The 26,826-nt window shown below is 37.7% G+C and overlaps 1 protein-coding gene across 3 annotated transcripts in view; it reads right to left on the bottom strand.

Moving 5' to 3' along the window:
* The window catches only part of LOC126088500 (SLIT-ROBO Rho GTPase-activating protein 1-like), a 703,657-nt gene that overhangs the window by 64,466 nt on the left and 612,365 nt on the right, over positions 1-26,826 (bottom strand). For all 3 annotated transcript variants that reach the window (XM_049906639.1, XM_049906641.1, XM_049906642.1), the window contains exons 6-10: positions 25,201-25,419; positions 5,191-5,475; positions 3,874-4,186; positions 1,614-1,826; positions 1,195-1,300 (exon numbers count right to left, since the gene is read on the bottom strand). In XM_049906639.1, the coding sequence (XP_049762596.1) occupies positions 1,195-1,300; positions 1,614-1,826; positions 3,874-4,186; positions 5,191-5,475; positions 25,201-25,419 (1,136 nt within the window). The remainder of the gene's footprint in view (positions 1-1,194; positions 1,301-1,613; positions 1,827-3,873; positions 4,187-5,190; positions 5,476-25,200; positions 25,420-26,826) is intronic.

Below are 26,826 nucleotides of genomic sequence, written 5' to 3'. Positions count from 1 at the left end.
TAACCATTTCAGGGAAACCGTAGCCACTAATTTTTTTGTGTGGAAGAGTCTACCAATAAATTTGATACTAGAGCTGTTGGTATCGTCAACAAATTAGAAGAAGAATATAAGAATGTTGTTGCTAGTTGGTCCAAGTCAGGAAAACTAACAAATTATCTTTATGCCAAATTTTTGGAAACAACATTAAAACTGTATGTTGCTAACAACAATTTTTTTCTATTGGTGGATACGTGTGGAACCCAAGCAGATCTGACACTGTGCGATGAGACATTCAGCAATGAAGAAGGTGACGTAATGTGTACAATGCAGATCATTCCACTCAAATGCAGTCCTCTTGCTCAATCCTATAATATTTCTATTACCAAGTCAAACACCTAATTAAGATACTACAAAGTGCTGCCCAATTCAAGAGACTACAATGCGATCCTGAATTGCTAAGTCAGTGAGAATTATCAACAGAAGATGCAATAAAATACGAGGTGAGCTCAAAATGTATTGGGATTTCAAGGGGTGTATTAGTCCGTGTCACCTGATATTTGATTGTTTCTCCTTGTTGTGTTGGTAAACATATCTGAAATGTATCTGTACACTGGTTGCAATATAGGATGTTACGTGTGTTGTCAGTTGTCAAGAAAGGTACATAAGGTTTGTTTGTGAATAATGATTACTGATTTGTTTTAAAAATGGTTCAGCAAATTTTGCTATAAAAATGGAATAAAATGTAACAAAGTTTTATAAATAATGATTTTGGTGAGTCTGCTATGAATAAAACCATGGTTTACTAGTGGTATAAGCATTTCCAAGGGTTCTAAGAACTTGAAAGAGCCATCAAACACATTCACCCAAATTGGAGAGACCCATCCCACACCCTTTCCTTGTAAGTCAAAGTTAACATCCAACCTTAACTTGCCCTACTTTGTGCCTCCTTCTATGATCCTTTCTCAGTCCCACTTAAAAAGCCTTCTAATACTCTTCTGAGGTTAGTTATCAAATCAGTAATGTTGAGATCCTGCATTTGCAAACACACTTATTTTTTGTTACCACTTTCTTTGGTTTAACAACAAAAGTCATAGCAACAACAACTTTGGATAAAAATGATGCTATATATTGTGTTGCAAAAAAGCTTTATAATTTTCATTCATGCAGTATTACAAGTTTTTCATATAAGGAAAATTCTGGGAAAGATCTACTTACTGGTTCAGAAATGCAAATAAATATCTCATTACAATAACCACAGATCTCGGAAGGCTCTGGACTAGTTCTCGCATTTTCACAACAAACTCATGTTTAGACTCCAGCTCTGCAACAAGTAAGGACAAAGTATAGTTTGTAATCATATATAAAATAGGTACCATATCTTATAGTATAAGCTCAATATAAACCCACAAAGTATGACACATGCCTACTGAAACAAACAACTGCATGTAACCACTAAAAAAGAAGTAATTTTAATACACGGACATCTGAGAATGAGAGTGCACATACTGAATTATTGACACTGTGAAGAAAATCAATGGCAGAAGTTAGTAACACGATTCACCCCCTATTTTGAATGAACCTTCATATTTGACATTAACTTTTTTTTAAATTAGAGATACCATGTAGTAACTCACGTGCCAATTCCATGAAATGCTCAAAATATATTATTGGAAAGAGAGGTTCACGAAGCTCTCTCAAGTATAGTTTGAGCACTCCTGCCACTGAATTTATATCCGAGGCATCAGTAACATCAGCCAGTGGGTCTTCTCCACGTTCAAATGCATCCCTGAAATTGTTTATCTCCACTTGGGAACCAGACACTCTAAATATTCCCTGGTGATGAAGACCTGTAACAGTAATAAATGGTAAAAATTCTAGAAACTAAAGCAAAAAGGTAGACAAATTAAATAACAACATCATATGCTAGTTAGGAGCATTAAGCTCACATTTACTAAGATCTGGGTACACAGGTACAGGAGGCTGATAACATATGACATTTATGACAGAAGGAGAATGACATTACTTATTAGGTTTAAAGCATGGTACTAGTTAAATGCTTGGATTTTTGTGCACACTTTGCTCTGACCTGCTATCTGGAATACCTAGCCAGTTATAAGGAGACCAATGGTCTAATGTAGAATCTGAACCACAAAAAATTTCCTGTTGAAGTCTTACAGCATGCATGCTTTTTAAGGCACAAAATCATAGCTGATGTTGAGCTCTCACTAACAGTAACAGATCACCATCAACCATCTTTCTACTGTTATCTTCTTCAATTACTGTGTGGTGAGCATTTAATACAAGAGAAAATTTAGGTGCTGGTGCAGAATTTTTTGATGTGAAAAAGTCAAGCTTTCTTGTGCGACAAGAGTCACTAACACCTACAAGACGCGTTAAGTTTAAACATTGGTTGGGCCTACAGGAGAACATCTTTTCTCTTATGTGTATGTCACACAGTATTTGTTTTTGCTCTTGATATACCAGTGTATGTGAAAATGTGTGACTGATTCAAATTAGCTTCATACTCTGTAAATTCATCAATAGTGTAGTGTCGAACTATATTTAACCAACACATTAATTTAGCTGTTGTTGTGAAGAGCCTGCACAGCACTATCAGCAACAAAAGTGAGTCAATAAGTACTCACCTGAATATATGTGATAATCACTATTAAATTGAAAATAAAAAAATAATGGATGATGTCATCTCATGTGACTCGTAAATATGCTTGGAATTATAGAAAACCCAAGTCAGAGTAAAGTTCACATCGATGGCGGTGTGTGTGTGTGTGTGTGTGTGTGTGTGTGTGTGTGTGTGTGAGTGTGTGAGTGAGAGAGAGAGAGAGAGAGAGAGAGAGAGAGAGAGAGAGATGCTAGAGCTACAGCAGCTTCAGGAATTAATATGAAACACTTGTTACAATTTTATCCCAACATTTTCAGAGAAAATCCTATGACGTGAATCCAAGATACGCTGTCATTTGTAGGATGTTGTAAGTAGTGTGAGGACAATTCTTCACAATATATAAGAATGCTTTGTATTCTAGGGTGTACAGGCCATTCAAGTTTTTCCTGCTGACATGCACCGGATAATAGATATGGTCACAACAGAACTGTTCACTCACAAAAATATTTCAATTGAGGAAAGAAAGCAATTTTCACCCATTTTTAAAAAAACATTCAATATTGGCATGAAGTGATTTTAATTAACTACAGAAAAATAAAATATGATTGCTGGAGACCGATATGAACCAAAGTCTTTCCAAATTCAATGGCACTGCATCAAATCACTTTATCCTAATCCAGGATCTACAGCAATCATTTTATCTTCCTCCTAGCACTTACTTCCAGGTCCATGCCGTCATTTATCTCCGTAAATCAACTTTTAAAAAATTTCTGAAAGTTATGGTTTAGTACCAGAAACTAAGAAGTAGGCCCTTCTCCACTTGAAATATTGTTATAAGTATTAACTAAATTACGAAGCCAAGAATTGAAGCGTGGCATCGGATCAGACTTAATAGTTTCTTTTGTTAGGATTAACATACCTGATAGATGAGAATAAAATTAAGTTCTTTTGCAAATATAGGCAAAAAGCAACAACAAATTTTCCCACAGATTTCAATAATTGATAACCTGTTAATGAAATAACTTCCAAAAAATCGCCATACTGATTTCAGTAACTAATTTGACTTTCTTACGGTACAGTTACTCTTAGGTCTTCTATACGAAGGTTCACTCTCAAATGGCCTCAAGTTAATGGCAATTTGTTTATTACTGTTACCTATAACGTCTCCCCCCCCCCCCCCCCCACTCCCACCCAAAATTTTAATTATATTTAATCTGTACCACACAATTCCCTGTTGTTTGAAATAATAAATATTAAATACTACAGGTACTCACCATACAAGTTGATAACCCTTATGCAACTCTTCAACACCAAAGGAATGTCATGACCCGTGGCTTCCAAAAACTCTTCCAGGCTCCCTCCAAATAACTTTGGTTGCCCATGACCACCCAACTGAGGCCGACCTATCCGTTTTCGACGTGGCGGCTTTCCATTCCCTGAACCAGGGGGACCAGCCCCTGTGCCTGATCGTAAGGATGTCGGAGAGCCATCTCCTGAACGTTCCTTCTCCAAAAGTCCTCTCAGGTACTCCTGCTTTGCGTCCAATCGGGCAATACGAGATGTGCTCATCAGGTACTCTCTGAATTTCTGGAAGATGATCAGTAATTTAATCAATAAACTGAGGAACTCTTACATACAGATTCTCTGAAACTGACTGAAAAAATATTCAGAGAAACATCATCCTTCAGAAGTTCCTTCTCTGGAGAAACTAAGAGCCTGGCTGACTGAGGCAACATACAAAACAACAAAGGGATATGATTTGTTTAAATACTAATCCTCTCACACTAGTTTGATTACTTCTGCTATATTGCTCCAAGCTGAACATTTTATAACACAACAATCTCAAATTTTCATTTGCTATTAAGTCAAAGGATTCATCCCCAAAATTAATGCTACTTGCTGATCATAAACTTCTGTTGTACTAAAAGCATAACAAATCTGCCAAGACTGTACAATACAAGGCAATAACATGTACAAGCATTGAGGGAGAGTAAAGGTTAGGGTGTCACATGCTTCAAAATGACAAAATCAAAGTGCAAAGGTAGACGCACTGTTACTGGTATGAAGTGACTAAAGGGGACAAAGAAATTAAGAGTTTATGCATATTACACCTATCAGAAATGTAGATCTTATCATCGAGTAGCATGGAATGCATCAGTATTTGAAATTCAAGCTAGCACCAACATTAAAATGGATAGAATATGCTGACTATAGGCAAGCTTATGTGCAACACGACTTCATCTATCATTTAAATCTTCCAGTCTTAAGTGTGTTTAACTGGCTCATTTTGAACATAACACTGAATGTGCCAAAGTAGCAGATAAATTTGTGGGCCAGGTAGTTAAAGGATGAAGAAATTTCGTATGAAATGTTTTCCACCACTGGCGCATTTCCTGACAACTTGGCATAGAGCAAGTTGAAAATCTGACATCACATATCTGTTCTGTGAAAGAAGTGTTATTCATTTACAAATATACAAAACTATCATTGAAATAAATATTGTATCTGTAATGCTTTACAAAGAGGGAAGAAGGTGCTGTAAAACTTGTCACTTCGGAAATTACAATATGGAGACAGCACATCATACATACCGTCATGTAAAACTCTTCAGTCTCATGGCGATCTGCTCGTAATTTAAGGGACAGCGCTTCAGGCTGTCGTGTTGTGACTGCAGCACTGGTAGTGGATTCGTTGAAGTATGAGGTACAGTCATAGTCACGAGCATCCAGCATCTCCAGCAGAGTAGATTCTGCAGTTTCTAATGTCTTCCACACTTCTTCAGATTCAGTCCTTAAGGATGTGACACGATTCTGCAACTGTCGCAGTCGTGCATCAAGTTCATCACGGAGGGACTTCTGTAGCTCACTGTCAGCACACTGTCAGGTTGAAGATTAGGGAAGTGAAAAGGATAGACAAATTTCTGCTCACCATCATTAAATAAGAAACACTCACAGTAGAACATCTCTTTTCATAAATTAGTGGTAATTGTTAAATGAATTTCATGTTATGGTGGCTTTTACTGTTAGGTAAACACAGTATTGATTGAGTTGTTATATGTGGGTTGTTCTACACCACATTCTACTGTATGAGACTTTGCAACCTAACAACTCTCTCTCTCTCTCTCTCTCTCTCTCTCTCTCTCTCTCTCTCTCTCTCTCTCTGTGTGTGTGTGTGTGTGTGTGTGTGTGTGTGTGTGTGTGTGTGTGTGTGTGTGTGTGTGTGTGTGTGGGGGGGGGGGGGGGGGGGGGGGCACAGGCACCCATCTGCCATCCTATAAAAATTGCACTCTTTTTCACTCCAGTGTCAATGCTTTTAATTTACTGGCAATTTTCTGTATTTTGTCACAACTTTTTAACACTCTGGCATTATACTAAGAAGTAATGCAAAACTTGAATGCATGAAGTCAGTCACAAAGTACGTGAATGGAAGATATTGTATTCAGTAGGAAGATTCTCAGAAAGTGTGGTGCTACTGTTATGGAAACAACATACTAGATGCTAGCACTGCACTGCCTCAGTATTCGTGGTCCTTGCAATATTTGCATCACAGAAGACAGCACTGGAATCATGTGCATCAATTATGCTGTCTTTACCAAATAACTCAATGGAATCAAGAGAATATGGCAACAAATTAAGGCATACACCAAGGTGTACAGTCACTCATTCTTTTATGGCCACATATGCAAATTCGATGGTAATCCAAAAAGTAAGGTCTCCTATTTTTTTTATAAGTACAGAACACTGATTGTGTGGCAGTTGGTCACATTGTTATGAAGAGTGCTTCACGCGCTGTGTGTAAACAAGTGCACGCCGCACTGAGCCGCTCAGTCTTGGCTTGACAGCCGTTGATAATGGAGCTCCAGTTGGATGTTACTGCCAAGTGCAAATTGCACGTAGTTATTCGGTTTCTGAATGCAAAGGGCACTGCGCCAATTGACGGAAGTGTACAGTGAGTCATGCATGGATGTCAAAAATGTTCGTAAGTGGTGTAGAGAGTTTTCAGCTGGTCGGACCGAAATTCACATCGAACAACGCAGCGAGAGACCGTCAATTTCTGAGGAGACAGTGTTGAAGATGCTGCCATCTGCCATGCCACCTTTATTTCTGTTACAGAAACCAGGGTCATTGCTGTTGCACTTGATGGGACATGGCAACGTCGAGAACATCATCCCTTGAATGGTGTTGTAAGTGCTACTTCTCCGGAGAATGGGAAAGTTGTTGATGTTGAGTGCTTATCTAAGTACTGGCACACCTGCCATGGTAACACTGAAGGACATATTGGACATCAGTGTTCTAAGAATTATGATGGTTATAGTGGAGGTATGGAGTGTGATGGAGCTCTAAAAATATTTCAGAGGGTTACCTTTCATTCGCACTCAGCGACTGTATGTGACTTACAAATTATAGAGTGCAGCAATCAGTCGTTCTTTTTAGATTTTATTATGCAAATGCAGATTTTGGCTAGTAGCTACAAATCCAGATTTTGGCTAGTAGCTAGTCACTCTTAATGCGCTATTTTTTAATCTCAACAGGGACTTACATGCATTGAGAATAAAAAATAGCGCATTAAGGATGGCTAGCTACTAGCCAAAATCTGGAGTTGCATAATAAAATCTAAAAAGGACAACTGATTGCTGCACTCTATAATTTATAAATATTTCAGAGGTCGGTGCCCGTTTATAACGTTAGATATACAAAGTACCTAGGCAATGGGAACTCTAAAGCTTTCAATAAAATTAATGAGTTAAATGTTTATGCTGATACCTTGGTAACAAAACTGGAGTGTTGTGGACATTATCTCTGAGTGCTGAGGTAGATTTACAGAAACTGAAATAGACCTCCTTCAGAGTTATTATGGACTGGCCATTAGACAAACTGCACCTCTCAATGATGTTACAGCAATGAGAAAAGCTGTATGGGCCACCCATTTCCATAAGTACTCCACAGATGACCACCCTGTTCATGGACTTTGCCCTAAAGGATCAGATTCTTGGTGTGGTTACCAAAAAGCAAAAGAAAGTGGTCAAATATACCATCATAATTATTCTCTTCCTGAGCCTGTTACGAATGAAATAAAACCAAGACACCTGTGTGACCCTGTTTTTCTTAGTAAATGTCTTCATGTGGGCACTCAGAATACAAATTAAAGTTTCAACCATTGCATATGGGAAAGATTACCCAAGACTGTTTTTGTAGGTCCAAATACATTAAAAGTTGGTGTACTAGATGCAGTGATATGTTCAATGATGGAGTGATAGGAAGGTTGGAAGTCCTGAGAAATTTAGGCATAAAATGTGGTTCCAATATGAAAGATTAATTGCTAGCGTGTGACAGACAATGGGTGCATGAAGCTGAAATATTCGCTCTTCAAGTTAGCAAAGAAGCAACAAGTGCTAAAAGAAATGCCAAGAGGAAGCTTGAAGATGATGAAATGCTGCAGGATGAAGACTATGTTTCAGGAATAGTCTGAGGCACGGTTTAATTGGACTCATATCTTAATTCACAATTTCCCTCAAGTTGTATTTTTCAGAATTCAGGTACAAATATTTCCTAAAGTTTATAAAGCATTACTCAGTTTTCTCTCTCTCTCTCTCTCTCTCTCTCTCTCTCTCTCTCTCTCTCTCTCTCTCTGTAACTTGCAACAGTCCATACTTATGTAGTAGACCTAAGCTTTATTGCAAAATCAATTAAATTATAGAAAAAGTAACATTTTTATTAAGAAAAAAATTATAAAAATTAAAATGTAAGATCTGATATTTTTTATCCTTTTAATATACATAGCAGGTGGACTTAAATAGGTCTACCGTATTTACTCGAATCTAAGCCGCACTCGAATCCAAGCCGCACCTGAAAAATGAGACTCGAAATAAAGGGAAAAAAAATTTCCCGAATCTAAGCCGCACCTGAAATTTGAGACTCGAAATTCAAGGGGAGAGAAAAGTTTTAGGCCGCATCTCCAAATGGAAACAAAGTTGGTCCATTGTAATACGATAGACAATTTAGGTCGAATGAATGACGATACAGCTACAGCAGTTTGGTTCGAGTTGTAAGCTTAGCAGTTAAGCTTTACCACGTAGCCATTGCTATGCATCAGGCGCTCCGTCCGTATTTATACGGATACCCTTCCTTTTTCACGTGCTTCGTCTGGTTTGAATCGATTGCTTATTTTGCTTTGATCTGATAAATGCCGTTTTCTTTGTTATAGGTGTTTGCGTCACTCTTAAGCTGAAAATGCATTACTGCACTGTGTCATGCATTGTTTGTCGCATTCTGATAGTGCGTGTTTACGGCCTGTCGCGGGTCGCGGCATGGCTTGCTTTTGTGCGCGCTACCGCCGCGTACAATTAAAAAAAGAGAGAGAGAGAGAGAGAGAGAGAGAGAGAGAGAGAGAGAGAGAGAGAGAGAGAGAGGAATTGTCTCATTAGCGAAACAATGGCAAGAGACTGCTATTTGTTGTTACTTACACTGCTGCTTTCTTTGATAATGATCAACAAGAATCAAATAATAGACTGCGTATGATAGAACATGTTCTGAACAAGAGTTTGTGAAAATTTTTCTCCGTTTGAAAATCTTTGCGGCCGGTTCTTTATTACATCAAATTCTGCACGGAAATTACAATCATCTTAGATTTAAAAATCTAGTCACTTGCCGTGCTTCATTTCTGACTGTATCACTATTAGACATAAGAATAATACGAATATAAACATGACATGATATGTATATTCTTCCACGTTTGCTGTTGTCTGACTCTATAGTTTCGTAGTTTATTAGGCAGACAGGATTTAAATGAGATAGCAGCAAACACGAAAGAATACATGGCAAAATGTTTATATTCGTATTATTCTTAAGGTGAAGAGAATACTGTATGTGATTCAAATTTCATCAGGTTCCTATTAGCAACCATCTCTTCTCACAGATAGGAAAAAATTCAGAACGTAGAGTTGGCCATATTGACAAACATCCCAAACAGTCTTGCCAGTCAGATTTTCGTAGTACACTGAAATTGTGCTACATTCGAAGATGAACAATACGGAATTTGTATTTACTTCGTTGGATAATGTATGAAAATGCAGTGGTCGAAACTCGCGGCGGAGAAAAAACTCTCGTCTTCGACTTTTTTTTAAAAAAAAAATTATTTACTGACGCAGAGGTTTTGGCACCAGTATTTATCTTTGTGCCTACAAAGTATGCGTGCGTAGCGCTACATGTATTCGCCGGCAGAAGTTAGTTGTGGCGGCACGTACGAACATTTTTCATAACTTCCGCTAGCTTTGCACTCGATTCTAAGCCGCAGGCGGTTTTTTGGATTACGAAAACCGGAAAAAAAGTGCGGCTTAGATTCGAGTAAATACGGTAGTACCTCATCCATCATGCCATGCGTATCTGGTACAAATTTGGTCTCCTTCAAATGTATAACAATGGATTAAATGGTACATCAATTTGAGGAAGCATTTTGGGGAAAAAATGCATCAATTTCTTTGTAATTTTTTTAATACACATAAGCAGGTTCAAAAATATTCACAATACCTTTAATTTGTTTAGAAAGTGTGCTGCATTACCTAATATCAACAAAAAATCTGTAAAACATGTACATTATAAACAGTGCCTGAAAGGAATAGGTGTCGATTTTTACATAATATCAAGCCAGAAAAGTACCCTGTCTCCTTAAGAAATAAACTGTAGAATTCACAGCCATAGTCTCGTTTTGAGCTACTAGAACATATAACCAGTTTCCAATTTCCAGACATCAACAGATCCTACGAAGTGGCAATGTGTAACCATCACCAATATTCTCTGAACTTCATTTCATCATACAGGGAAGATTAGTATTTTTTGTTAGTCTTGGGGATCTGACCACAATATCACAAGCAACGGTGTTCCTTCCATCCATATGATATTCAAATGAAGATATTAAACTGTTAAAAGAATTTTTTGTGCTGAAGCTATTGTCTTCTAAAACTGAAACGAAACCTGAAAATTACATTTATCTTGAAACTTCCTGGCAGATTAAAACTGTGTGCCCGACCGAGACTCGAACTCGGGACCTTTGCCTTTCGCGGGCAAGCGCTCTACCATCTGAGCTACCGAAGCACGACTCACGCCCGGTACTCACAGCTTTACTTCTGCCAGTATCCGTCTCCTACCTTCCAAACTTTACAGAAGCTCTCCTGCGAACCTTGCAGAACTAGCACTCCTGAAAGAAAGGATACTGCGGAGACATGGCTTAGCCACAGCCTGGGGGATGTTTCCAGAATGAGATTTTCACTCTGCAGCGGAGTGTGCGCTGATATGAAACTTCCTGGCAGATTAAAACTGTGTGCCCGACCGAGACTCGAACTCGGGACCTTTGCCTTTCGCGGGCAAGCGCTCTACCATCTGAGCTACCGAAGCATGACTCACGCCCGGTACTCACAGCTTTACTTCTGCCAGTATCCGTCTCCTACCTTTGCCCGCGAAAGGCAAAGGTCCCGAGTTCGAGTCTCGGTCGGGCACACAGTTTTAATCTGCCAGGAAGTTTCATATCAGCGCACACTCCGCTGCAGAGTGAAAATCTCATTCTGGAAACATCCCCCAGGCTGTGGCTAAGCCATGACTCCGCATTATCCTTTCTTTCAGGAGTGCTAGTTCTGCAAGGTTCGCAGGAGAGCTTCTGTAAAGTTTGGAAGGTAGGAGACGGATACTGGCAGAAGTAAAGCTGTGAGTACCGGGCGTGAGTCGTGCTTCGGTAGCTCAGATGGTAGAGCGCTTGCCCGCGAAAGGCAAAGGTCCCGTGTTCGAGTCTCGGTCGGGCACACAGTTTTAATCTGCCAGGAAGTTTCATATCAGCGCACACTCCGCTGCAGAGTGAAAATCTCATTCTGGAAACATCCCCCATGCTGTGGCTAAGCCATGTCTCCGCAGTATCCTTTCTTTCAGGAGTGCTAGTTCTGCAAGGTTCGCAGGAGAGCTTCTGTAAAGTTTGGAAGGTAGGAGACGGATACTGGCAGAAGTAAAGCTGTGAGTACCGGGCGTGAGTCGTGCTTCGGTAGCTCAGATGGTAGAGCGCTTGCCCGCGAAAGGCAAAGGTCCCGAGTTCGAGTCTCGGTCGGGCACACAGTTTTAATCTGCCAGGAAGTTTCTTATCAGCGCACACTCCGCTGCAGAGTGAAAATCTCATTCTGGATACATTTATCTTTCTTGAAACTTTGCTTGTATAGTCACTCATCCCATATACTTTCACAATGTTACTACAGTTAAGGGTGGGTACGATTAATATCTACTGCAGTTAACCACTGACAAAAAAAGACTGTATCATCCAAGTGAACTATTTTCTGTACAATACTACTTACACATTGAATATGAAACTGGTATAGTTTAATGATTAGCAACTCGCCTTACAAAAAGAAAAATTCTATTTATAATCATTTTCTTTCAAACTGTTCTGTGAATGAGCTTTAACGATGATTATATTGTGCTGTGACTACAAGCAATAAAGTTTCACTGTTACAATGAAGTGTTATATTTTACAATTCATTTTCTGTGTGTAACAAATCTGTAAAACGTTCAGATGTATGGTATCCTATCAGGAACATCAGAAGAGTGCAACCGTCCAAATGGTTTAAATAATACTGGTTGACAATGAATTGCTTTTCTTGAAAGTAAATAGTGTCTCTAGTGTATTCTTGGTGCCAATTTCAGGTAGAGTACTTAAAATGTCCAACCATATGCAGGCTTGATACAAACAAAGAATTTCTGTTAAGTATTCAAACTGCAACTTTTCAATCATTATAGTGTCGGTATTGTTTTGTGATGTTTTGCAATGCAGTCTGTTCCAAAAAGTTGTTTTATTTTATAGCCTGTAATACCAGTAAATGTAAACTAGGGCTACTACCAGGTCTGGGAATTATCTTGACAGAAGGGGGGATGACTCCACTTCATTTAAAATTAGGGCGTTATGAAATTGAAATATTAAGAAAATTGGTAACACTTTCAAGTACTTAGGCCCTCACATTCAGAAACTAACCAAAGACAAAACATTTAAACACAAAATGAAAGAAATAGACTATCATCAACTTGGATGTCCTTTAAAGAACTTGTCTAAAAATTTCTCATCAAAATTACAAGAACACAGTAAGCAACAAGCCGGATAATTTCAAAGTTTTGGATGCCACAATAAGCATGAAACACACTTTCTGGACTTGTGCACCAACTATTTTCTGTAAAATCAAGGTGCTATGAGTGATAAAGAGAGAGGTAGCAAATCCGTCGAGAAATAAAAGAAGTGGAATGCAGGTACCAGGGCTGATGTGATGGCAGCATGGTAGCTGACCAATGCTGAATGCTGTACAGGGAGCATGCATATTTTATCATGTAACTGATTGAGGAAAAACTGAAAAACAAATTTTAATGTTTATTTTGCATAATATCCACTGCTCACACATTTGGATTTAAATTAATAGTTCAGAAAAGTGCTCTCCAAAACATAAAATAACAACAACAACTATTATTATTATTATTATTATTATTATTATTATTATTATTATTATTTCTTTCTTTTCTCAGACATTATGTCTGGTCAAAAATGGAAAGTGACGCGGACCTTGATCAAGTGTCACTTCCTTTTAGCTGTACGGTATATGTTATATTGCATTTAGGAACTTTCGGGTAATTGAACATGTATCAATAATTACGGATTTCTGTAGTTGTATATATAAGTTTGGATGTACCTGTATTGCGTTGATGTACTGGTGGATATTGTGTGGTATGACTCCTGTAGTTGATAGTATAATTTGTTGTTAGCAAAGTCTGCATTTATTTGTTGTGGTATTGGGATCTTTAATAATATGCTTGCTGTAATATCTGGTGTTTATTGTTTGATCCTGTATTGCAATCGTGAATCCTTCCGTCTCACTGTATATATTGCCTTTTCTTAGCCATGTGTTGGATGCATCTTGATCGATGTGTGGCTGTGTTAAGATGATACGGGTGCTTGCCATGTAGTGTTTTCTTTTTCCAATTTACTTTCTTCCTATCTGTTGAAGTTATGTGATCTAAAGGGTTGTAGAAGTGGTTATGAAATTGCAGTGGTGTAGCCGATGTATTTATATGAGTGATTGCTATGTGTATTTTGCTAGTTTCTGCAGGTTCTAGAAAGAATTTTCTTAAATTGTCTACCTGTCCATAATGTAGGTTATTTATATATATCGATAAATCCCCTTCCTCCTCCCTTTCTGCTTAATGTGAATCTCTCTGTTGCTGAATGTATGTGATGTATTCTATATTTGTGGCATTGTGATCGTGTAAGTGTATTGAGTGCTTCTAGGTCTGTGTTACTCCATTTCACTACTCCAAATGAGTAGGTCAATATTGGTATAGCATAAGTATTTATAGTTTTTGTCTTGTTTCTTGCTGTCAATTCTGTTTTCAGTATTTTTGTTAGTCTTTGTCTATATTTTTCTTTTAGTTCTTCTTTAATATTTGTATTATCTATTCCTATTTTTTGTCTGTACCCTAGATATTTATAGGTATCTGTTTTTTCCATCGCTTCTATGCAGTCGCTGTGGTTATCCAATATATAATCTTCTTGTTTAGTGTGTTTTCCCTTGACAATGCTATTTTTCTTACATTTGTCTGTTCCAAAAGCCATATTTATATCATTACTGAATACTTCTGTTATCTTTAGTAATTGGTTGAGTTGTTGATTTGTTGCTGCCAGTAGTTTTAGATCATCCATGTATAGCAAATGTGCGATTTTGTGTTGGTATGATCCAGTAATATTGTATCCATAATTTGTATTATTTAGCATGTTGGATAGTGGGTTCAGAGCAAGGCAGAACCAGAAAGGACTTAATGAGTCTCCTTGGTATATTCCACGCTTAATCTGTATTGGCTGTGATGTGATATTATTTGAATGTGTTCAAATATAAAGTGTGGTTTTCCAATTTATCATTGCTATGTTTAGGAACTGTATCAATTTAGGATCTACTTTGTATATTTTCAATATTTGTAGTAACCATGAGTGGGGTACACTATCAAAAGCTTTTTGGTAATCAATGTATGCGTAGTGTAGCGACCTTTGTTTAGTTTTAGCTTGATATATCACCTCTGCATCTATTATCAGTTGCTCTTTACATCCTCGTGCTCCTTTGCAGCAGTCTTTTTGTTCTTCATTTATAATTTGGTTCTGTGTTGTATGTGTCATTAATTTCTGTGTAATGACTGAAGTTAATATTTTGTAGATTGTTGGTAGGCATGTTATGGGGCGATATTTAGCTGGGTTTGCTGTGTCAGCTTGATCTTTAGGTTTCAGATAGGTTATTCCATGTGTAAGTGTATCAGGGAATGTATATGGGTCTGCAATGTAACTGTTAAATAATGTAGTTAGATGTGAATGTGTTGACGTGAACTACTTTAGCCAGAAATTTGCTATTTTATCATTTCCAGAGGCTTTCCAATTGTGCGTAGAATTAATTGCTCGGGTGACTTCATGTTGCAAAATTATCACTTCAGGCATTTGTGGTATCATCTTGTATGTGTCTGTTTCTGCTTGTATCCACCGTGCATGCCTGTTATGTTGTACTGGGTTTGACCATATGTTGCTCCAGAAGTGTTCCATGTCTGTTATGTTTGGTGGATTGTCTATTTCAATGTGTGTGTTATCTATTGTCTGGTAAAATTTCTTTTGGTTTGTGTTGAATGTTTGGTTTTGTTTCCTTCTATTTTCACTTTTTTTGTATCTTCTAAGTAGTTTGGCCAACGCTTGTAATTTCTGTTTCTTTTCATCTAATTGCTCTATCGCTTCTTGTTGTGAGATTTTACCTAACCTTTTTCATTTTTTTTCTGACATTTCATTTCTTATAAATTGTGTTAGCTGTCCGATGTCTTTTCTCAGTTTTTCTATTCTGATCTGTAGCCTGTGTTGCCATGCTGGTTTTGTGGGTTTCTTCTGCATGTTGGTTGGTTCTGATCTCTGCCTAGTGTGTATATTTAGTGTAGTGAGTGCTCCTATATAAACCAGTAGTTGTAACTCTTCCATAGTTGTGTTTCCATTTATTTTGTTGTGTATGATTGTGTTCATAGTTTTTATTGTTGTTTCGACTTGTGGGTTATTTGGTGGTCTATGCAAGAATAGTATAATGTCTGTATTTGTGTCTTTGTATTCTATATATGTCAGCTGAAATTTCTCTTCTATATCTAACACATGTGTCTCTTCGTGTTCTATTTGTGCTTGTTCTGGTGGCTGTCTTAAGATGTCGTTTTCCTCTGATTGTTTAATTGCTGCGTGTTGTTCTTTGTTTGTTTGCTCTGGCATGTTTGAGTCCATTACTGTATTTTCTTCTTCTTCTAATTGCACATTATTTTGTTCCAGCATTTGTTGTACTTGTTGTTTGATATTTTCTAATTCTGACTGGGGTATCCTGTTATTTTTGATTATTACACAGATCTGATCAGTTAGTCGTTGTTCTGTTAAAAATTTTAATTTTGGGTATCTGGTAATAAATGTTGTGTATGCTTGTGATCTGTATCCAGATGTGTTGGTTCCTAGGTTTGTTGCTTGGTAATAACAGAACATGAGGTGTCGATTAACTTCATCTGACCATCTCATCCTCTGTCTTTGTTTTCCTTCTAGGGTGGTTGCAGGAAGCATATCCTGCAAAACACCTCTATTTGGATTTAAATCATTTTCCAGTTGGCTAGCAGTGTCGTTACCATTGTGGGCGGGCATAGAGTTCAAGCGTTGTCCCAGACCATGACGGCGCTTGTCCGAGGCTTCATTAGTTCTGTCCTGAAACAACTAATCACACTAAAAGGGGGGTTAGCCCTATTAGTGGTTTGTTCTTTTCGTCGCCTTTTATGACTGGCAGAACATACCGGAGGCCTATTCTTTTCCCGGGCCTTATTATTATTTCTTTCCTTTCTCAGACGTTATGTCTGGTTAAAAATGGAAAGTGACGCGGACCTTAATCATGCGTGACTTCCTTCTAACTGTACGGTATACGTTACATTGCATTTAGGAACTTTCGGGTAATTGAACATGTATCAATAATTACAGATTTCTGAAGTTGTATATATAAGTTTGGATGTAGCTGTATTGCCTTGATATACTGGTGGACATTGTGGTATGACTCCTGTAGCTGATAGTATAATTGGTATGATGTCAACTTTATCCTGATGCCACATGTCCTTGACTTCCTCAGCCAGTTGGAGGTATTTTTCAATTTTTTCTCCTGTTTTCTTCTTTATATTTGTTGTATTGGATATGGATATTTCGATTAGTTGTGTTAATTTCTTCTTTTTATTGGTGAGTATGATGTCAGAAGAAGGTTGTATACATGGAAGAATCCCGGAGATAATAGAAGGTATCAGATAGATTATATAATGGTAAGACAGAGATTTAGGAACCAGGTTTTAAATTGTAAGACATTTCCAGGGGCAGATGTGGACTCTGACCACACTCTATTGGTTATGAACTGTAGATTAAAACTGAAGGAACTGCAAAAAGGTGGGATTTTCAGGAGATGGGACCTGGATAAACTGAAAGAACCAGAGGTTGTACAGAGTTTCAGGGAGAGCATAAGGGAACAATTGACAGGAATGGAGGAAAGAAGTACAGTAGAAGAAGAATGGGTAGCTCTGAGGGATGAAGTAGTGAAGCCAGCAGAGAATCAAGTAGGTAAAAAGACGAGGGCTAGTAGAAACCCTTGGGTAACAGAAGAAATATTGAATTTAATTGATGAAAGGAGAAAATATAAAAATGTAGTAAATGAAGCAGGCAAAAAGGAATACAGACGTCTCAAAAATGAGATCGACATGAAGTGCAAAATGGCTAAGCAGGCATGGCTAGAGGACAAATGTAAGGAGGTAGAGGCTTATCTCACTAGGGGTAAGATAGATACCGCCTACAGGAAAATTAAAGAGAACTTTGGAGAAAAGAGAACCACTTGTATGAATATCAAGAGCTTTGATGGAAACCCAGTTCTAAGCAAAGAAGGGAAAGCAGAAAGTTGGAAGGAGTATATAGAGTGTCTATACAAGGACAATATTATGAAAATGGAAGAGGAGGTAGATGAAGATGAAATGGGAGATACGATACTGCGTGAAGAGTTTGACAGAGCACTGAAAGACCTGAGTCGAAACAAGGCCCCAGGAGTAGACAACATTCCATTAGAACTACTGACGGCCTTGGGAGAGCCAGTCCTGACAAAACTCTACCATCTGGTGAGCAAGATGTATGAGACAGGCGAAATACCCTCAGACTTCAAGAAGAATATAATAATTCCAATCCCAAAGAAAGCAGGTGTTGACAGATGTGAAAATTACCGAACTATCAGTTTAACAAGTCACAGCTGCAAAATACTAACGCGAATTCTTAACAGATGAATGGAAAAACTAGTAGAAGCCGACCTCGGGGAAGATCAGTTTGGATTCCGTAGAAATGTTGGAACACGTGAGGTAATACTGACTAAGACTTATCTTAGAAGAAAGATTAAGGAAAGGCAAACCTACGTTTCTAGCATTTGTAGACTTAGAGAAAGCTTTTGACAATGTTGATTGGAATACTCTCCTTCAAATTCTGAAGGTGGCAGGGGTAAAATACAGGGAGCGAAAGGCTATTTACAATTTGTACAGAAACCAGATGGCAGTTATAAGAGGCGAGGGGGCATGAAAGGGAAGCAGTGGTTGAAAAGGGAGTGAGACAGGGTTGTAGCCTCTCCCCGATGTTATTCAATCTGTATATTGAGCAAGCTGTAAAGGAAACAAAAGAGAAATCTGGAGTAGGTATTAAAATCCATGGAGAAGAAATAAAAACTTTGAGGTTTGCTGATGACATTGTAATTCTATCAGAGACAGCAAAGGACTTGGAAGAGCAGTTGAACGGAATGGACAATGTCTTGAAAGGAGGGTATAAGATGAACATCAACAAAAGCAAAACGAGGATAATGGAATGTAGTCGAATTAAGTCAGGTGATGCTGATGGAATTAGATTAGGAAATGAGGCACCTAAAGTAGTAAAGGAATTTTGCTATTTGGGGAGCAAAATAACTGATGATGGTCGAAGTAGGTAGGATATAAAATGTAGACTGGGAGTGGCAAGGAAAGCGTTTCTGAAGAAGAGAAATTTGTTAACATCGAGTATTGATTTAAGTGTCAGGAAGTCGTTTCTGAAAGTATTTGTATGGAGTGTAGCCATGTATGGAAGTGAAACGTGGACGATAAATAGCTTGGACAAGGAGAGAATAGAAGCTTTTGAAATGTGGTGCTACAGAAGAATGCTTAAGATTAGATGAGTAGACCACATAACTAATGATGAAGTATTGAATAGAATTGGGGAGAAGAGGCGTATGTGGCACAACTTGACAAAAAGAAGGGACCGGTTAGTAGGACATGTTCTGAGGCATCAAGGGATCACAAATTTAGCACTGGAGGCCAGCGTGGAGGGTAAAAATCGTAGAGGGAGACCAAGAGATGAATACACTAAGCAGATTCAGAAGGATGTAGGTTGCAATAAGTACTGGGAGATGATGAAGCTTGCACAGGATAGGGTAGCATGGAGAGCTGCATCAAACCAGTCTCAGGACTGAAGACCACAACAACAACAACATGATGTCAGGTTTGTTATGTGGTGGTGTTTTATCTGTTATAATGGTTCTGTTCCAGTATGATTTGTATTCATCATTCTGCAGTACATTTTGTGGTGCATACTTGTATGTGGGAACATGTTTTATTAGTTTATGTTGTATGGCAAGTAGTTGATGTATTATTTTTGCTACATTGTCATGTCTTCTGGGTTATTCTGTATTTGCTAGTATTGTACATCCGCTTGTGATGTGATCTACTGTTTCTATTTGTTGTTTGCAAAGTCTGCATTTATTTGTTGTGGTATTGGGATCTTTAATAATATGCTTGCTGTAATATCTGGTGTTTATTGTTTGATCCTGTATTGCAATCATGAATCCTTCCGTCTCACTGTATATATTGCCTTTTCTTAGCCATGTGTTGGATGCGTCTTGATCGATGTGTGGCTGTGTTAGATGATACGGGTGCTTGCCATGTAGTGTTTTCTTTTTTCAATTTACTTTCTTCGTATCTGTTGATGTTATGTGATCTAAAGGATTGTATAAGTGGTTATGAAATTGCAATGGTGTAGCCGATGTATTTATATGAGTGATTGCATTGTGTATTTTGCTAGTTTCTGCTCCTTCTATAACAAGGTGTATACGTGGACAAGGAAAACAAATTCCTGGATTTCCCGGTTAAAAATACACTTTGTCCCGGGTGAAAATATACTTTTTCCCTGATAACTGACAGTATATTTTCTCTCGGAACTGTGTAACTTATCAGTCCTCTGAATGATTATCGTTTTATACACGGACGTAGAATTTCCCGGTGCTTTAGAAAACTAAACACAGGGAAAAAAAGCGTTTTGGAAAGATCTTTGATATGCAGGAACATGTATGCTGCATATTTTCGTATTACGAAACTATAAATTCGAATTCCACCAAACACCGCATATTACTTTCCGATGCGCTTTTGTAAGCTAGTCATAGCTTATATCACGTGATCTCGCCAGGCGACGACAGCGGGTGTTCATAGCTTACGACACATGATCTAGGCAGCTAATCACTGTTCAGTAGCGCGAACACACAAACAGAAAAAGCTAATGGTTTAAATTAATATACATAGTGTTACTACACGAAACGCAAAGCTTTCACGTATAATATTGGTCTATAAGATTAATATGCTGCAAGAGAAGCTAAGTTTTCACATATAATGTTGGTCTTTTATGAGCGTATTACAATTTAAGATATATCACACAAATGTGCCAGTAAAAATTTTAATAACAACATAAATGTCTCATCTTCTGGCCTCGAAATTCATCTAAACGGCTTGTCATCAAAGACTTGATTGTTAAATGAGAGTCAAACGCTCTGTGATTTAAGAAATTCATCGTACATTCTCGCACATAGTCACGGTGTAACTGCTAGATTGGTACTTTGAAGGTAACGCATTTCAAACCACCATTCAGAATATCTTCCCACAACCTGTTAGAAATAGGTTCGTTTCTGCAGTTGCAGGAGAGTACCAGATGACAGGCGTCACCGCACTTGCGCAGCTACGACGTCGTAGGAAGTCCGTACGTTTGTACGTGTAAAATATTAAAAGGTCTTCTGTCATAAAAGAAACAAGACATCAGATGATATTCCAAGACCATCGGGATTTCATGACCCATACTAAAATGTCCACATTTAAAGTGCACATTTATATGTCCAGATTCCCAGTGAAATAGGCCACAATCTGATATCAAGCTTTTCAATGTGGTTTTCGGGATTTAAATTTTCTTGGAGCACCAGTACTGTGTTCTCTCACGTTTGGTTCTTTATTATGGCATAATGCCACATGTGCTAGAAGTGGAAAACGTGCACTTGAATTGCAGCGAACAGTGTGTGGAATTAAACAGTTCGTTTCAATATATTGTCTGCCTCGGCAGAAAAGATTAATAAAATAAAATTCCTTTAGCAAACCGACAAAAACATTGTTCTGCAAGGCAATTAATGCTTGACTGTCAGAAAGGTGGAAATAAAATAAAATCTGCAACTAACAACACATTTTAGCCTTCCATAATTATGTGAATGTATTTTAATTCACTTGATACCTCCCGGTGACAGAAATCTGTTTCGTTTTCATTTGACGTGAAAGCAGTAAATGAAGAGGAAACAGCAAAATCACTAAGTGTAAACACGGGTCACGTGGAGACCACCCACTTCCCCACTGTAACTCTTACTGCACTGCGCATCAGCCCCGGATCTACGACATTTCCGAACTGGGGCAATACCCCGCCACTCCCTCGAGCGTTTGAGATAGGACATCAAAAATTTTAAACAAAATCGAATTTTCAATAATATTTTCATTTTGTAGTGCACATCTTTCTGAAGTGTCTGATGCATAAAACCTGTGTGTTCCAGGAAATGTCACACATGTTATTTGGTCGTAAATGTGCCAAAATTCAGTGCCTCGCCTCCTACCACAGCATTCTTCTATTGCACGTCACTGTACTTCGCTCCGTGGAATTGAAACGTGTATATTTTGTAATGGATGCCATCAAACCATATTCAGGACAGGGGAAACTAAAATGTCCTGTGGTGCTTACAGTCGGCCGGTTTGACATCCCGGGAGAAGGTACTACTCAAGCAAAAAGCTTTACGTTAGGAAATAGTTTCACACTTCATTCATACGCTCCAGTTTCTCAAGCATGAGATTGAAAAGTAGTAGTATGAAATTTTTATACAAACTTGGAATCGTCAAATTGTTCCATATTGTGTGTGATGTCCCCGTATTCTCCGGTTAGGCATTGTTACATGTTCGTACAACACGTTTTCCGCGCTTCTTCCAGAATAGAACTAAGTGTGGCTGCTAGCTGGGGACTGTACAACTGGCCCTTACTAGTACAGCTATCTGGCCAAAAATTTTCTGTCAAAATTTCATTTTCTTGGATACACCAAGAGCGTAATATGTAATCTTTCTTACCTGTTATTCGTTTATTTCCACTCCTGTAGTCTGAATCTATGGATTATGCTAGTAATTATAACAACACTCATCATTCGCAAACCCTATCAACCACACAATCAGGCAGCGGTTGGCATTCATCCGTTCGGCCTTATTCCGCTCAGCTTGTAGAGCCCCTTTTGTCTGTAGGAAAGTTTGTTCCTACATTCGACGAGGATTCTCCTGACAAAGACATCATGTACACTACGCAAGCATTCACAAATCAACTTACGTTTTATTCAGAAATCAACTTAGAGTGTGTTCAAAAATCTTCAAAACCCACAGGAATACGTTTCAAAGTCATATGAATAATTGTTAGACTAACGTGCACTAGATGCTAGTCGCTTTGTGAAACCAGGTTTTTTTCCCCTCAAGAATATGAATTTGCCTTCCCCCCCCCCCTAGATCTGGGCCTGCTGCGCATGCATGGATCTGGCAGCTTGGTCACTCCAGTAAAATTTTCCAGGGAGCATCTAGCTGCTTGTTGCGGTTGCTTACACAGCCAACAGCCACATTTTTTGTAGCCAGAGCCGGGAGAAGGTACTACTCAACTGTGCATGCGCATGATCCCGCTCGCAACTGCTAAAACGAATCTAATGTAAACAGTTGTGACGTCACGCTCATCGGAGGCAATTTGTTGTTACAAAGCATTGCACAGTCTTCCTAAAGCCTTTGACGCATTTTGCTGTTGGCAGACGCTTGTATAAGCACTGTGTTTTGTTGCTGTATATGGCACATTTTCTTTGCAATTTAAATTTTATTTTCGTTGTTTCTCTCGTTCATGTTTTATTGCTGCAGTATTATTCTGCAGTAGGGGGTTACAGTAATATCCTTTGTTAGAGTATTGGTTCTTACCAGTCAAAATTACAAAAATTTAACTGAAAATAAAAACAATGGAAAATTCCCGGAATTCTAAAAAATTCCCGGTTTTCTCCCGGATGAAAAAATTCCCAGGTTTTTCCCGAATCTCCCGGTTGTCCCGGGTCGTATACACCCTGTATAAAGAATTTTCTTAAATTGTCTACCTGTCCATAATGTACGTTTTTTATGTCGTCAAATCCCCTTCCTCCTTCCTTTCTGCTTAATGTGAATCTTTCTGTTGCTGAATGTACGTGATGTATTCTATATTTGTGGCATTGTGATCTAGTAAGTGTATTGAGTGCTTCTAGGTCTGTCTTACTCCATTTCACTACTCCAAATGAGTAGGTCAATACTGGTATAGCGTAAGTATTTATAGCTTTTTAATTAGCACACACACAACTGCCCAACTTGCTAACTTCAATGCTAAATAACTTTGAAATAGCGCACAGTATCATTCTGTTCTTAACAATTATTTCTCATCACAAACTCCCCTGCAACATTCTTACAAACTTTTCAAACTGTTCCTAACTACCCCGTATACAATAAAAATAGAATTATAGGTAGATAATAATGTCTTCAAAAATTCCAAAACATGTGAATGAGGATAACATTTTGCCCTTACAGACAAGAAAATCTGTGGGCAATCTTGATCCATAAACAGAGCTGAAAAATTAAATATTTAACTGGACAAGACATAAACGCAGGGATTATCTGTTCAAATAACAACTTTTGTTGGTTGTTTTCTATTGGGTTTCAAGCATCAGAATGAACTTTAGCAATTTTTCATATACGTCAATGTGTGTTACATTTGTTGCTAATAAAATAAATATTGCAGCTGTAATGTTCAAAAATGAATATTTTTCAGACTACAAAACACCCACTAAAAGTGGAGCCCATTTCCAAAACATATTGATCCAACGCCTAAGAAAACAACCGACAAGGATGTGCAAAGTTTGCATGAAACACAAAGTACAAAGTTAAACAATGTGGGAAGGTATGAAGGGTAAAGCAGCAATACATCTACCATAATGCTTCTGAAACTACCGCGCTTTGCAGGACTAAAATTTTTAGAGCTGTAGAAATTTTCCTACTAGGAATTCGTTTAAGTGGAGCATTTCATCTCGTAATTACATTTTTTTGGCAATATCTACTTTTAGGCACCGTGCTATTACATTCCTTCTGAAAAGTCACACCTGAAGATGCACTCAAAGACTGCAATTTCTATTAAAGTATTATTTATGTGTAAAAATTTATATTTATATTTTGAAGTATTGTTTATATAAAAGGAACAAGAATCAAATTAGTGGTAATGTCTACAAGAACAATATCACATGAAACAAATAAATGTGCAGCTACAGAACAAGCATATCAGCTTGTACTGCAATAGTTTCACACCTGCCCATTTTGGACACACCATCTCCACTCACTTGCACACTGCTTCACTAAACTAAATGATGCTGCTGAATCTTGCAGGTTTAACTGAAGCCAAGAGAAATAAAAGAAAGACAATATTTGTTACTCTCTATTAACAATTATTTAGCTTATTTTGCTGAACTCACTCAATTAAGTTTATGATCTGAAACAGGCTAATTACCAACTGACACGTCATGCTCTTAAAATTGGGATGTTTATTTTTCATAGGCAGAAAGGAACTTTTTGGAAAGTATGTAATATTTTTTGTAAGATACATTAATTCCTGATGGCAGTAAACTATTTGCACAATTCAGAGATCTTAATGTTTAGTCCACGGACCCCACACGGCCTACTATCAATCTATGAGACTCGACAAAAACAATTTCTGTCTTTCTTGATTACTTTTAAATGCTTAAACTACCACTGCTATGTCAAATGGCTTGTTATTGCATTTAGAAGTAGATCTGAGACAAATAACAGTGACAGTGTTCTGACAGATAATTCCCAGTATCACTATTCTTCAAAACTATTACTAATTTGTTGTTGGTTAAATGAATTCACTACACAACTCCCAAGCCCCTTAAGGCATCTTTCTCCTTACTTACTCCCTGAATGAAAGAGTTTTCAGGAATTGTTTGATATTGTTTCTACACAACTCTCTCCATCTTGCACTTAGTTCGTTTTATAATTTTCAAGTGAAAACAAGCAGCACTTGGAAAACACTGTATTTATAAACAGAAAATAGTGTATTTATAAACAGATTGCAAAGTGATCGTACTACTACCAATGCAGCAGCATACTGACCTCGTCTCGCTGACCCTGGAACTCAAACTTCTTTGGGATGAGGAAGGCTGAGTGATGAGCCTCAAGAAACCTCTGCTTATCAAGTCGCGAGTCGAGAGCACCAACAGAACTTGTCATCTGGTCCAGACCCACTTGCAGAGAACGTGCACATGTTTCCTCTGCACTCACGTGCATTAAGAGTGCTCGAGAAATGCAGTTGTGGAAACCAAAGTCCATGCACTGCATGAAGACCATACTCACATAAATAAATTAATACACATATAATATAATATTACGAAAGACCAAACAATATACAACAAAAGTTCACTGGACAAAATGTTTGTCACCGCCCCTTAAAATCAAACACTAGTCACTTAGAAGTACTGTAGGTAGTGTTGAACTGGTACCAGGCATCATGTGACTCTGTATGAGGGATCACTCTGGTCTATGGATCTCAGTGAGCATTTACTTGCACATCTCCACTCATCAGAATGTCGAGTCACTGATTAAATATAATATTCCTTAAGATTTGCATAAATGGCAAAATTTTTATCTTATAATTGCATTCATTGTAACTGTTAAATTATGTTGCATTTATATTACGTTAGATGTGGTGACAGAAGAGTCATCTATTAACAAGAACAGGAACTACAGCTGCTGTCCAATGTCAACATAAAGCTGGCCACTGAATTTGAAGAATATTATTATTACAACTACAGTAATGAATCAAAGAATTGCCCCGGTATATGTCTAAGAATCAATGTCAGATTTCTGGAGAGAGTTAAGCCTGAACCAGCATATCAAGTACAATAATTTATTTTATTCTCGATTTTTATGTTAATATGCAGTAACATAGAAGATGGAGCACGCTTTGACTCTTCATGTTAATGTGGATATTCAAGTATAATTTGTATAACATTGTGTAAAATAATAATGGGGTAGATTAGCTCTGATTTTTGTGTTATTCTTACTGTGTAGGAGGTATAGGTGGGAAATGTTAGGGAATTTGTGGGATTATTATAATTTTGTTCTGTAACTCAACTCAACACCATGCCCACCCGTGTACTAATTTTGATAAACAAAAAACCACATGTTCAATGTTCGTAAGTAAAAAAAAAGTTCTACTTCTTACTGCCAATGCAATAATAATGTTGTAATATTTATTCAAACGTGGCAAAGATTTAAAAGAAGAAAAGATCAAGCAACATCTCTGAGTCAACATAGTCAGATGAAAAAAGAAATATATATATATATATATCTCAAAGTGTTTCATACGTTCTTTCAGTGAAACAACAAAGTATCCCTTTTTGAAAAACTGGTTACGTTGTGACAGTCCTAAAGCAGTGACAATGATCAGACAGTTAACTGCACATTAATTATTGACATTCAGACTCTGATTAGAAAGTTTTGAAGTTAATTTTAGGCTATTCACCTTTACTGATTTTTTACTGATTGAATTCAGAGTTGGCAACAGTTTAATGATTTTAATTATTCGAAGAACACAATACATTTAGCATATCTCGGCAACAGAAATAATTGAGAAAAATATATGTGATTTATCATACCATTCAACAATGGGTCTTAGGATGACACCATGTTTTCATCAGTTATGATTAGTCTCACAGGACATATCAGATACCAGATTTT

This window comes from Schistocerca cancellata, chromosome 6 (assembly GCF_023864275.1).
Source record: "Schistocerca cancellata isolate TAMUIC-IGC-003103 chromosome 6, iqSchCanc2.1, whole genome shotgun sequence".
Classification (NCBI taxonomy): Eukaryota; Metazoa; Arthropoda; class Insecta; order Orthoptera; family Acrididae; genus Schistocerca; species Schistocerca cancellata.
The sequence above is the reverse complement of the archived record's forward strand: the minus strand, read 5'-3'. Positions and strand labels throughout refer to the sequence as shown.